This window comes from Mirounga angustirostris, unplaced genomic scaffold (assembly GCF_029215605.1).
Source record: "Mirounga angustirostris isolate CCGP_5_RB_7025 unplaced genomic scaffold, mMirAng1.0.hap1 SCAF_17, whole genome shotgun sequence".
In the NCBI taxonomy this organism is placed as follows: domain Eukaryota; kingdom Metazoa; phylum Chordata; class Mammalia; order Carnivora; family Phocidae; genus Mirounga; species Mirounga angustirostris.
Window position 1 is genome coordinate 14,507,926 of NW_026991725.1, and position 13,442 is coordinate 14,521,367.

General features: G+C 48.0%; 1 protein-coding gene across 2 annotated transcripts in view; it reads left to right on the forward strand.

Moving 5' to 3' along the window:
• Positions 1-13,442, forward strand: part of RNF43 (ring finger protein 43) — a 62,951-nt gene that overhangs the window by 37,882 nt on the left and 11,627 nt on the right. For both annotated transcript variants that reach the window (XR_010408748.1, XM_045889243.3), the window contains exon 2: positions 7,798-7,920. Coding sequence is in view for 1 of the 2 variants with exons in the window: in XM_045889243.3 (XP_045745199.2) it covers positions 7,798-7,920 (123 nt within the window). In the remaining variant the exon portion in view is untranslated. The remainder of the gene's footprint in view (positions 1-7,797; positions 7,921-13,442) is intronic.

Genomic DNA, 13,442 nt, shown 5'->3' on the forward strand with positions numbered 1-13,442 from the left:
ATTTGCCCCTCATGGCAGCATCTGGGACAGGGCGTCCCAACGCCTGGCCTTTCAGGAAGACATAGTCAATCCTTAAGCCCATCAAGTGTTCAGGGGCCCTCCCCAGCCACACCCTCCCTGAACGCTACCAGCCTCTTTCTCTTGGCTCTTCCTGGTGTCACTAACGGGACAGGGGCCTCCTCTTTATTAGGAGACCTTGCATCCTAAGGAGGCAGGTGCATTTGGATCTATTTTCTTCTCAGGGCCCCTCTTTCCAGCTGAAATCCCCTGGAGGAGGGAGCAAAGACAGCCCATGTTACACCCAAGGAAGACTAAAACTGCTTTGCTAGGTAATGAACAGTGTCCTGGTTGAATGACCTTTTTTTTTTTTTCCTTTTTTCTTTTTTCTTTTGATTTTGTTTTTAATCTGAGAATACTTGAAAGAGCCTTACTGTAAAAGAATGAAACCATACAAAAGTGTAGTGAGTATGGTTTTCATGCCACAAATAGAGCTATACAAGAAATGTTTTCTTGAGAGCTTCCCCTCACAAAGCAGCTGAAACAGAAATATCTAAGAGACCCCTCTGACATTCGTCCCAAGCTGGTCAACACAAATGTGCCCATTGTTCAAGCACAAGTGTTCCCTTGGAATCCATGGAGGCGCATCATCTTTGCCCGGGTCCAGCCTTCCGGAATCTACCACTCCTGGGGCCCAGTCTGCAGATTCCCACAACTTGGCATATCCCCAGACTCTGCCCCCCATCCTCTAGGATTCCAGGGACTCTACTGGCCCCCACATCACCCCCATACACACTCCTTTCTGCCTCCAGGACACTCACATTTTCCTCAAGGAGTTCAGTCTTTCACAAAAGCTGGGAAGCTAGGTCTTTAGCAATACTTGCTTTGGGCAAGTGCCCATGAGGCAGGGAAATAGATGGAGAGGTTCTCTTCTTGGAATGGCAGGAGAGAAAAAGGCAGAGAACAAATTATAAATAGCTCTCATTCTTTTCTGTTCTTCCAACAAAAAAGCAAAACTCAAAGTGATATCTTGGTATATCATCCTATGATTGAAATGTTCAAAGCAAAACGCCGAAGTCTCTTCACTGTCTCCTCTCTCAGTCCTCTCCCAAAGCCACCGTTACCAGAATTTTGGTGTGCAGTGTGTTGCCTTTATAGTTAACTGTCAGCTGTCTGGTTGTAGACCTTTAGTACTTAAGTATTAAATACTTAAAATATTGACTGAGTACCTACTGTGTGGCAGGCACTGAAGGGGCGGCTGGAGCCAGTTATAGCCTGGGGGAGAGGGAAGTAAGCAGACATCTGAGATGCCACCGCACGGGGCTGTGATGGGCGCAATCCAGCGTGCTGACAGGGCCCAGAGGAGAGGCCTCTGACCTATCCTGGCAGAGCCGCAAAAGCCAGAAGTGTTTGGAGACATGAAACACTTTATTTCTGGACCATGGGTTGCAAGGGGGGAAGAAGTATGGGAAGGGAATGGTAAGCCCAGAGCAGGCAGAGCCTTCTACGCTGTGCTTATAAATACAGACTTTGTTCCAAGAGCTATGAGAAGCCTTTGAAGAGCTTAAAGTGGAAGAGTGACACACTCAGGTTAGCATTTTAGATCACTCTGGCTTCAGTGTATAGAACTGTGGGGTGAGATGACCCCAGTTAAGAGGTTATTTCAGTAGATTGGAACAGCCTGTATTAGAGTAGCCAGAGTGGGAAGGGAAGAAAGAGGACAAAGAGGGGACATGTTTGGGAGATAGGATTGTTAGAATCCGGTGATTGGTGGCTGTTGCTAGTGGGGGTAGGGGTGAAGGAGTGAGAGGAGGCTAGGAGGACAACATCTGGCTTGCATAGTAGGTGGATGGTGGTTCCGATCTCTAAAATAGGGAACACAGGAGAAGCAGTTTTGAGGGATAAAATTATTAGTTCCATTTTGAACATGCTGAGTTTGAGATGTCTGACCTAAGGGTCTTCAGGCAGACACGTCCAGGCCCTACATGTTGGACATTTGGTCTGGAACTCGACAGGTCTGGGCTGCACATATCAATGATCTCTGTGTGGAAACCAAAGGCATGCACTGGCTGGAGTCACCCAGGGGGTGCATGGGGAGTAAAAAGAGAGGAGGGCCGAGGACAGAATCCTGGAAGTCGCCACCAATATTTCAGGGACTCGTTTAGGAATGTAAAATTAGGATGGCCATGAGCTGGGGGGAAGGCATGGTGTTTCCAAAGTTAAATGGAAATTATTCTTAATTTATTATGACATTTTTTACATTATCCTACTTCTTTTCATTTCTTCTGATCTCAGCTATGTAATTCTGGGCATGTTACTTAACCTTTTTTTTTTAAGTTTTTTAAAAATTCTAGTTAGTTAACATAAAGTGTGATATTAATTTCAGGTGTAGAATTTAGTGATTCAGCACTTCCATACAACACCTGGTGTTCATCATGACAAATGCCCTCCTTTATCCCCATCACCTATTCAGTTTGTCCCCCCACCCACCTCCCCCCTGGGTACCATCACTTCTCTACAGTTAAGAGTCTGTTCCTTGGTTTGCTTCTCTCTCTTTTTTTCCCCCTTGGTCATTTTTTTTTTTTTTTTTAATTTGACAGAGACAGCGAGAGAGGTTACACAAGCAGGGGGAGTGTGAGAGGGAGAAGGAGGCTTCCCGCTGAGCAGGGAGCCCGAAGCGGGACTTGATCCCAGGACCCTGGGATCATGACCTGAGCCGAAGGCGGATGCTTAATGACTGAGCTACCCAGGCGCCCCTTTGCTCATTTGTTTTGTTTCTTACATTCCATATATGAGTGAAATCATACGGTATTTGTCTTTCTCTGACTGAGTTATTTCGCTTAGCATAATACTCTCTAGCTCCATCCACATCATTGCAAATGGCAAGATTTCATCCCTTTTTATGAATAATAGTCCATTGTATTCATATACCACATCTTCTTTATCCATTCATCAGTCAGTGAACACTTGGGCTGTTTCTATAATTTAGCTATTGTAGATCATGCTGCTGTAAACATCAGGGTGCATGTAGCGCTTTGAATTAGTATTTTTGTATTCTTTGCGTAAATACCTAGTGCGATTGCTGATTGTAGGGTAATTCTATTTGTAATTTTTTGAGGAGCCTCCATACTGTTTTCCAGAGTGGCTGCACCAGTTTGCATTCCCACCAACAGTATAAGAGGCTTCCCCTTTCTCCGCATCCTTGCCAGCACCTATTGTTTCTTGTGTTCTTGACTTTAGCCATTCTGACAGGTGTGAGGTGATATCTCATTGTAGTTTTGGTTTACATTTCCCCGATGATGAGTGATGACAAGCATCTTTTCACGTGTCTGTTGGCCATCTGTATATTTTCTTTGGAAAAATGTCTATTTATGTCTTCTATTTTTTAATTGGATTATTCATTTTTTGGGGTGTGGAGTTGTATAAATTTTTTTTTCCTTCAAATTTTTATTTAAATTCTAGTTAATCAACACACAGTGCAATATTGGTTTCAGGAGTAGAATTCAGTGATTCATCACTTACATACAACACCCAGTGCTCATCATTACAAGTGCCCTCCTTAATGCCCATCACCCATCTAGCCCATCCCCCACCCACCTCCCTCCATCAACCCTCAGTTTGTTCTCTAAGAGTCTCTCATGGTTTGTTTCTCTCTCTCTCTTTCTCTTAGAAATTCTTTATATATTTTGGATACCAACCCTTTATCAGATATGTCATTTGCAAATATCTTCTCCCATTCTGTAGGTTGCCTTTTAGTTTTGTTGATTGTTTCCTTCACTGTGCAGAAGTTTTTATTTTGATGTAGTCCCAAGAGTTTATTTTTTATTTTGTTTCCCTTGCCTCAGGAGACATATCTAGAAAGAAGTTGCTGTGCCCAATGTCAAAGAAGTTACTGTCTGTGCTCTCTTCTAGGATTCTTATAATTTCAGGTCTCACATTTAGGTCTGTAATCCATTTTGAATTTATTTTTGTGTATGGTGTAAGAAAGTGGTCCAGTTTCATTCTTTTGCATGTTGCTGTCCAGTTTTCCCAACACCATTTGTTGAAGAGACATTCCTTTCCCCCATTGGATATTCTTTCCTGCTTTGTTGAAGATTAATTGACCATATAGTTGTGGGTTCGTTTCTGGGTTTTCTATTCTGATCCATTGATCTATGAGTCTGTTTTTGTGCCAGTACCATACTGTTTTGGTGACTACAGCTTTGTAATAGAGCTTGAAGTCCAAAATTGTGATGCCTCCAGCTTTCTTTTTCTTTTCCAAGATTGCTTTGGCTATTTGGGGTCTTCTCTGGTTCCATACAAATTTTAGGATTGTTTGTTCTAGCTCTGTGAAAAATGCTGGTGGTATTTTGATATGGATTGCATTAAATCTATAGATTGCTGGGGCACCTGGGCGGGTCAGTCCATTAAGTGTCTGCCTTTGGCTTGGGTCATGATCTCAGGGTCCTGGGATCCAGCCCTACATTGAGCTCCCTGCTCAGTGGGGAGCCTGCTTCTCCCTCTCCCTCTGCTCCTCCCCCCTGCTTGTGCACTCTTTCTCTCTGTCAAATAAATAAATCTTTAAAAAAGAATAAGTGAATCTGTAGATTGCTTTGGGTAGTATAGACATTTTAACAATATTTGTCCTTTCAATCCATGAACGAATGTCTTTCCATTTCTTTGTGTCATCTTCAGTTTCTTTCATCAGCATTTTATAGTTTTGAGAGTACAGGTCTTTTTCACTTCTTTGGTTAGGTTTATTCTTAGGTATCTTGTTGGTTTTGGTGCAACTGTAAATGGGATTGATTTCTTTTTTTATTTTTAAAGATTTTATTTATTTATTTATTTGAGAGAAAGAGCACGAGCAAGGGCAGAGGAGAAACAGGCTTCCCACTGAGCAGGGAGCCTGACATGGGGCTTGATCCCAGGACCCTGGGATCATGACCTGAACCGAAGGCAGACACCCAACTGACTGAGCCACCCAGGCGCCCCAAATGGGATTGATTTCTTAATTTTTCTTTCTGCTGCTTCATTATTGGTGTATAGAAATGCAACAGATTTCTGTACGTTGATTTTGTATCCTGTGACTTCATTGAATTCGTGTATCAGTTCTAGCAGATTTTTGGTGGAGTCTTTTGGGTTTTCTATATATAGTATCATGTCATCTGTAAATAGTGAAAGTTTGACTTCTTCCTTGCTGGTTACTTAACCACTTAATGCCTCAGTTTCCTCATCTTTAAAATGGAGACAGTCGTTTCTAGCATTATCATCATCATCATTAGCATGAACAATGGAGGGTTGACTCTGCATTCATTTGGAGTTACATGAGTCCAGAGGCTGGAGTCCGCTAGAGCTGGGTTCTAATCTTGTGTGATCTTCACTTCCCTGTGCCTCAAGCTTCATTCTCTTCTTTAGATGGGGATGATCACAGCTACCTCATAGTGAGATAACATCTAGAGGGCCTGGTATGCAAGAGGCATAATGGCTAATTTCCTCCCCTTCCCTCTTCCATAGCTTTTCATTCAGGACCAGACAAGTCTGGTGACTCTGACACTAAGTTTTTTTCTCCTGCATCTCATCAGAGGCTTCCTACAATATAGCACTGCTTTGTATCTGCTGGTTCCCTCTGCAGAGGTCTGGGGGCAGAGTGGTGGTTAAATATTTGCACATCTTTCTCTAAAAACAACTCTTCTCTGAGGTGACTATCCCCCTCAGTTGACTCCCTGGCCAGTGAGAGGTGTATTGGAGTTATCTGAAGAAAGCTGACCATGGGTCGTGGTAGGGGAGCAAGCAAAGCAGTAGACGCCCGTGGCTACAATTTGTCGTTCCTGAAGGAGGATCCGCCACCTTTCGTTCTGTTGGGATAGCTGACTTCTGCCTCCTCACCACACCAGACAGTCTTCTATCAGCACCTGGGAGCTCCTTCTCAGATGCAAATCTGTAGTCTCTGCTCCTTGGTCTGGTGCTTGCTGACCTTTCCAGCCTCATCTCCTGCCTTCCCCTCCCCACCAGACCTAACTGCCTGCTGTCCCTCCCAGCCCCCTGCTGGTGCCTCCATGCCTGGGCACAGGCTGCTTCCTCTGCCAGGAATGTACCTTCCCCCTTCCTGGGGATCCAGTGGGTGAGCACATACCTGTTCAGTACCCAAGGGAGCACTGAAGTCACTCTGTCCTCCCACAGGCCCTTGAATGAACCTGCGTCATAACATCACAATACAATGTGTTTGTACACTTGTCTTCTGAGCTTCTCTAAGGCAAAGATTCCATCTTATTTATTGTTGACTCCCCCGTGGATGGTACAGTGCCTGGCACCAGGGAGGCCCTCAGTGTTGGTAGAATGAAGAAAGGAAGGGATGCCCGGTTGGGCAAATGGGCAGATAGACAGGCTCATGGGACTTGCTGAGACAGGGCTACAGACTCACTGAAGTGAGAACAACCTGGGCCCTGGCCTTTTTCGGGGGCTGGTGGGGGGGATGTGTGTAACATTTCTCCCACACTAAACTTTGGTCACCACCAGACTAGTACTCCTTAAATTCTGGGAGCAAGAATGGCACTCCCATCTCAACACCGCCTGCCCAAAGATGTGTATTCACAAGGCTAGAATTCAAAGCAAGGTGGTGTGTGTGTTTGAGAACCCACTATGTTCAGGGGACTGCAGGGACACAGTGAGAAGAAATAGCATGAAAGTGCCCTCAGAAAGTCACCACGCTCTTAAATCCATCAGCGGCATTGTCATCTTCAGAACATCCTCATAAATTCAAAATGCTGTCTGGTTCCTCTGATGGTTCTTTCTGGAAGTCCTTTAGACTGCAGCAGCAGAGAGGGAAGTATGGGCACCTCCGTCATATAAAATCCCCTTTCTTGCAGCTGCATTTCCACCACGTAGGAACCTCTGGCCCATAGCATTATCTAGGGCCAAATAAATCATACTTTGTTCTCACAGCACTCTGGGAAAATTAGATTCAAGTGGGCGTTTGAGGCACCTTGAATGACAAGCGAGTACACAGAAAGGCACTCCTGTCCCTCTGCGGAGGGGATCCTCTGGTTTGTCAGCACACATCGGCCCCATTGCTCCGCACCGACTGGGCCAGGGGCACAGGGTCCTGGACTGGCCCTGCCACACCCTCAGAGCAGAGGCGCTGGGCTGGCTCCTCTCCACTGCATCATTCCTGAGGACAGGACGAGCTCCTAGTAAGTGTGATGTTCAAGGCTGTTGGCCAAGCCTCATCCCCAAGTAGGGTCTTCTCCCTTCCCGTGCCCTGCTTCATCTCAGGATGGGCCCAGGGCAGGGGCAAAGGGAGATATTGAGAGGAAAGGGGCAGCACCAAGTGAGAAGACCCAAGCCACGTGAGAGATGGGGATCCCAGGCGGCACCCCGAGGAGGCAGGAGGCACTGGTAGCACCCAGCACTGCCCTGGGAGGGCACGGAGGGAAGGCAAGATTCTGAAGGTACTGACGTGGGCTCTTAGCCTGGGGCTTTGGAGCACGTGTTAGAAGTAGGAGGTGAGAGAGGCTGGGGCAGTGTGAGGGTTGTTGGAGTGGCTTTGCAGCAGACTCTTCATGGAGGTCCCCCTTTTGGACACCCCTCCTGCCTACCTGCCCCCCCACCTCCATGTATTCTTGGCCCTGGCGCCCCTGAAATGACACCTGATGGTTACTAGCTTCCTGTGAGGCCATCAGATAAGAAGGCCCACTCCTTCATAGCCCTAGGAGGAGACCTGCCTGGTCCGTGCCTGGAACAGTGGGCAAGTGCTTGGCTCCCACTGCCTCCTGCTATCCCCTAGAGCCTCCCTAACCTCTCTCTCTCTCCTTGTCTCTGCAGTCCCACCCCCTGTACCTGTGCAATGCCAGTGATGACGACAATCTGGAGCCCGGATTCATCAGCATCGTCAAGCTGGAGAGTCCCCAACGGGCCCCCCGCCCCTGCCTGTCCCTGGCCAGCAAGGTGGGTTCACACCTGACCCCCCCACACACACTCTGAACTTCACCCAGCTCCAGGCTGCGAGAGGCCCCTTTGTTCTCTGTCCCCTTGTCGCCTAGGAGTGATGTGCCCAATTCACTCAGGTTTTCTTAACTCATGACGGGTCTGAGAGGGGTGGAAATTCAGGCCCCCGTCCTTTCCCCACCAACCACCATCTACCAGCAGAACCTTCTGACTGTCATCTAGGGCATGCTCCCCACCCCATAACCTCCCCCATCACCTGGAAGTTCCTAGACCCCTTCTCCTGCCCAGCGTCAGACCAAGGAGGGGTCAGCTGAAGGGCTTTTCCACCTCTCAGAAATACTACCTGAACATATGCAAGAATAGCAGAAACAGAAGCTGTTGCCCTGTCCGTAAACAGTTCACATTCTTCCTCCAAGATGGCGAACGGCGGGGGGGGGGGGGGGGGGGGGGGGGGGCTCCGCATTTCCATGGGGCAGGGCTGGCTGGGACTGGCGGCAGCTGCCCCCTCCCCCACAGCCTGGGCTCTCCGGTTTGCCGCACTCCTCCCTGGCCTGCTACCTCAGAGGCCCTGTGAACATGTGTATTTGTGATCCCTGCTCTAATGTTACTGTACTCTGTGCGCTGACCGTGGGCCAGGTGGGACAGATTCTCTCTATATTATCTCGTTTACTTTGTGCAACGATCAGGAAAGCTAGACATTTTTATTCTCTATTTGACATGTGAGACAAGTGAGGGTCAGAAAACTGAAGTAACTGGGGCGCCTGGCTGGCTCAGTCAGTGGAGCATGCAACTCTTGATCTCAGGGTTGTGAGTTCGAGCCCCACCTTGGGTGTAGAGATTACTAAAAAAATAAAGAAACTTTTTAAAAAAAAAGAAAAAGAAAACTAAGTAACTTGCAAGGGTTACATAGCTAGGAAGGGGTGGAGCTGGGATTTGACCTAAGCTTTGTTCTAGTTCCCAAACCTGGGCTTTTAATCTCCCTGCCCTGTTGCCTCCCATTCTGGCTGGGAACACTGAATGTATATGAGAAGATTCTCATGGTGACCTAAGCCAGAATGTAGTTAGATTCTGTGCGGCAGACTCAGGTCGTCGTGGGGCAAGGGGTCCAGCTCCCCGGTGTGGTAAAAGAGGAAGCTGACCTAGCCAGCGCGCCTGCTTATTGTGCTCAGGACCAGATCCCCCTGGGGGTTTCCTGATCCTCCTGAGGTCTGCTTCCTGAGCCAGGAGTCCCGAGGAAACAGCCTGCGTTCTTCCGCGAGCCCACCAAGGGGGGCAGGGTTGTGGACGGATTCTGAATGTGGCCCCACACGTGGGTGAAGATATTCTTCTTCTTTTTTTTTTAAAGATTTTATTTATTTATTCGACAGAGAGAGACACAGCGAGAGCAGGAACACAAGCAGGGGGAGTGGGAGAGGGAGAAGCAGGCTTCCCGCTGAGCAGGGAGCACGATGCGGGGCTCGATTCCAGGACCCTGGAATCATGACCTGAGCCGAAGGCAGATGCTTCACGACTGAGCCACCCAGGCACCCCTCTTTTTTTTTTTTTTTTTTTTAAAGATTTTATTTACTTATTTGACAGAGAGAGACACAGCGAGAGAGGGAACACAAGCATGGAGAGTGGGAGAGGGAGAAGCAGGCTTCCCGCCGAGCAGGGAGCCTGATGTGGGGTTTGATCCCAGGACTCCGGGATCATGACCTGAGCCGAAGGCAGACGCTTACTGACTGAGCCATCCAGGTGCCCTGTGGGTGAAGATACTCTGCCAGGCTGGCCCTGCTGATGCAGAAGGGGGCCACGTGGGGATGTGGGAAATGGGGGCCAGGATACACCTCGAAGAGGGAAGAGCATGGTTTCTGTGCAAGACTGTGTGGGTCTTGGGGCACCTGGGTGACTCGTTAAGTGGCCAATTCTTGGTTTCAGCGCAGGTCATGTTCTTGGGGTGGTGAGATCAAGCCCCACGTGGGCCCCCCCTTCATTTGGCTCTGCGCTCAGTGGGGAGTCTGCTTCAGGATTCTCTCTCCCTCTGCTCCCCCCAAAAAAGAAATAAATCTTAAAAAAAAAAAAAAAAAAAGACCGTGTGGGTCCTTAATGGTAGCAGGATTTTGTTAGATTGAAGCTACCCTGCTTTTGGCTATTTCACTTCCCTTGCTTTACAGGATATGGGCAAATGTCATTCATTTATTCATTTGGTAGATGAGCGCCTAGTGTTTGGTAGGATGAGTGTGAGGGCAGAGAGTGTGCGTGCGCGCCTGTGTGTGTGTGAGATGCTGAGGTGGGGGGTGGAGAGAGATGGGGGAAGAAGGGCTCAGAGAGGCTCTGCTGTTCTTCTAGAGCAGCGTATGATTTCCCATACCTGGGAACACTGGGCCACGGCAGGATGCCCTCCACGCGGGAAGGTTCCTCTGGCCCTTGGAGGAGCCCACTCCTGGGGGAGAAATAAGGCACGGGCCCAGAGGCTCGGGAGTCAAGGAGCAGGTGGTCGGTGCTCTTTGAAGCACTGTGCCGTATTGCGCCTTTGTTTCCTCCGCCATAAAATGGAGCTTTTATTTTCTACCCCAGTGATCATCGTGAGGATAAAAATGATGTATGTCAAGTACCAAATAGTGCCTGAGCTAAAACAAACACAGAAACAAAAAACCATTAGGGGTTCAGAAGAAGTGCCTTGGCTGCTGCCCTGGGACCTGTTTTTCTTCCACAGCCTTTGCGGTCGCCACTCGTGCTTCCTGCCCCCGCACGCGCTCCTCAGCCTCCTCGCCCGGGCCTTCTCCCTCGTCTCAGTGGGCGGGGCTTCTCGTCTCAGTGGGCGGGGCTTCTTCGCTGTCTCGGTGGGCGGGGCTTCTCGTCTCGGTGGGCGGGGCTTCTCCTCGTCTTGTGTGGGCGAGCTCTCGCCCGGAGTTCTCCAACAGGTCAGGTCCAAGGCTTCCCTCAGGCCTCATCCTTTGGCCTCATCCTTTGACCTCACCGAGCAGCTCCTACCTGGGGTCCTCTGGCCCAAAGGAGGTCTGTGAAGGTAGTAATGGAGGTCTCTGAGCTACTTCCAAGATTTCCTAAGTCCCACAAGCTTAACTAAAATATTTGTTGCTTTTGGTTACAAGTTATCTCATAGGAAAATAAATTGTACATAATAAATGCAGTTAGTTTGGTGAAACATTAAAAAAAATATATGGCTCGGGGTGCCTGGGTGGCTCAGTCGGTTAAATGTCTGCCTTTGGCTCCGGTCATGATCCAGGGTCCTTGGATCAAGTCCTGCATCGGGCTCCCTGCTCAACGGGGAGTCTGCTTCTCCCTCTCCCTCTGCCCCTTCCTTGCTCATGCTCTCTCTTGCTCTCTCTCTATCTCAAATAAGTAAATAAAATCTTTAAAGATAATTAAAAAATAAAAAATACATGGCTCATGGGAGGCATAGGGGAAAGGTGGGTTTTAGCGATAAAAGCTTGAAAACTGCTGACTTCAATCAGCTCTGCTCAGGAATATCTATTAGTATGAGTGGTGTCATCACCATCAACAGAGCTTGGGTTCTTGAGCTAGACAGCCCTGGGCCTGAAGCCGGGCATCTCCACTGCCCCTCAGTGTGACCTGGACATTTTAGCTCACCTCTCTGGGCCTCTTGTTTCCTCATCTGTAAAAGCAGAATAATAATGGCACTTACATCATAAAATAGTTATGAGGACTTAATGAGACAGTGCAGATAGAAGCTCTCAGCCCCATGCCAAGCACATAGGAATCACTCAATAAAGGATCACAATTATTACTATTGTCATCAACATCCCATGCTTTTATAGTTAACAAGATTGGGTTTTTTCTCTCATTGGCACCTCTCTTGATCTTCTCTGAAACCCTCACCATAATTTTTCTGGACTCTTCCATTCCTGTCACTGCCCCCCACCCCCCACACCCCCGCCTATCTAGTCATCCAGATTGGTTTCTGTTTCTCTATTAGCAACTCCACAGCCATCCTTGTGATTACCCAGGCCCTAAACCCCTCATGCCTGGACTAGAGCAGTGGCCTTTCACCTGGTGGAAGTACCTGGCTCTGGAGGCAAGGCCCTGCCTCTCTTACCATAGAGACCACTACCTGGTAATCAGGCACTTGGAAGACTGAAGTCCTGAGTGGGAATCCTGCCTCCATTGTTTTTCAGCTGTGTGATGCTGGGCAAGTTGTTCAGTCTCTCTGAGCCTTGGTTTTCTCAACTCAAAACTGGATGGACTGTCTTATAGAGTTTTGAGGAGTAAATGAACTCATGTACCCAAAGCATGTAGTAATAGCTGATATGACAATAACTAATACTTAAGGGACACTAATTATGTACCAGGTACTATTATAAGGCTTTATGTGGTTTAATTTATATAGTCTGCAAAACAACCCCATGAAGTAGGTCCTATTATTATCCCCAGTTTACAGAAAGGAAAACTGAGGCATAAAGCAGTTAAATGACACACTCAAAGTCTCACAGCTAATAGTTGTTAGCAAATTCAGGACTCAAACCTGAGCAGTCTGGGCAGAGCGGGTCTCAATATAGGTTATATCCCTTCTCCTTCCTCCTACCCTTGCTTTTGAGCCCAGGTGAATTCCACCTCTACTACTGAATCTTTCCTGCCTGGCCCAGCCCAGCTAGCCCATTAGGGGCAGAACTCCCTCTCTTCTGGCACACTGTCAGGGTCTCTGTCTGCTTTACACACCAGGTTTTAGGGGAGGGAAAAACCAAGGCTCTTTCTTCACTCCACCCCCATCCTCAAACTCAGCTCACTTTTATTGTGTACTGAAGATTTGTGTCGGATTGTGTGTGTGTGTGTGTGTGTGGTAGGGGGAGTGGAGGGAAGGGCTTTCTGCAGTGAAGAAAGATTTGTGAACTATTGGCCTATTTCATTCATTTGTACTCTAGAACGTTATCAACATTATATTATGTATATGACTTGTCTCTACAACTAGATGATGAGTTGTTCTAGAGGGCCTGGCCTTCCCTGGCTTGGTGCCCTGGGCACAGTAGGTACTTGGTCAGTCTTTGATGAGGAGAAGATGACAGAGACTGTCACTGTGTCCAGAGAGGAAACCTACAGCCCACAGAGGAGAAGAGCGTCATGTACAGTTCCCGCAGTGTACTGGTTCCGGTGGCTAGAGGCCGTGGGCAGCCAGCAAGGGGGCTGGCTGATTCTTTGCAGCTCCCAAAGAGATCTCTTTATTGTTTTTCTAGAGCCCAGTCTTCCCATGCAGAGGGCCCACCCACCCTCTCTACCTTCCAGATTCCAGTCTCCCAAGAAGTGCTTCTTTCTCTCCCTCTCTCCCATTTCCTTGGGTGCAGATAGACTGGAGTGTGGGCTGCCATCTGGCCCCAAGTCTTGCTGTTTGATTCCTAGAACTCTGGACACAGGTACCCACTGCCTGAAAGTCCTGTTTGTTTCCCCTGTTGGCCAGTATGCTCTCTTTGATCTCTTTTACAACTTTGTAATTATGGGCTGTAATGGGCTGGGGTGTTTGAACATCAGGGTAATTACTTTCCACTGTTCCTACCCCAATTCTTCAAAGA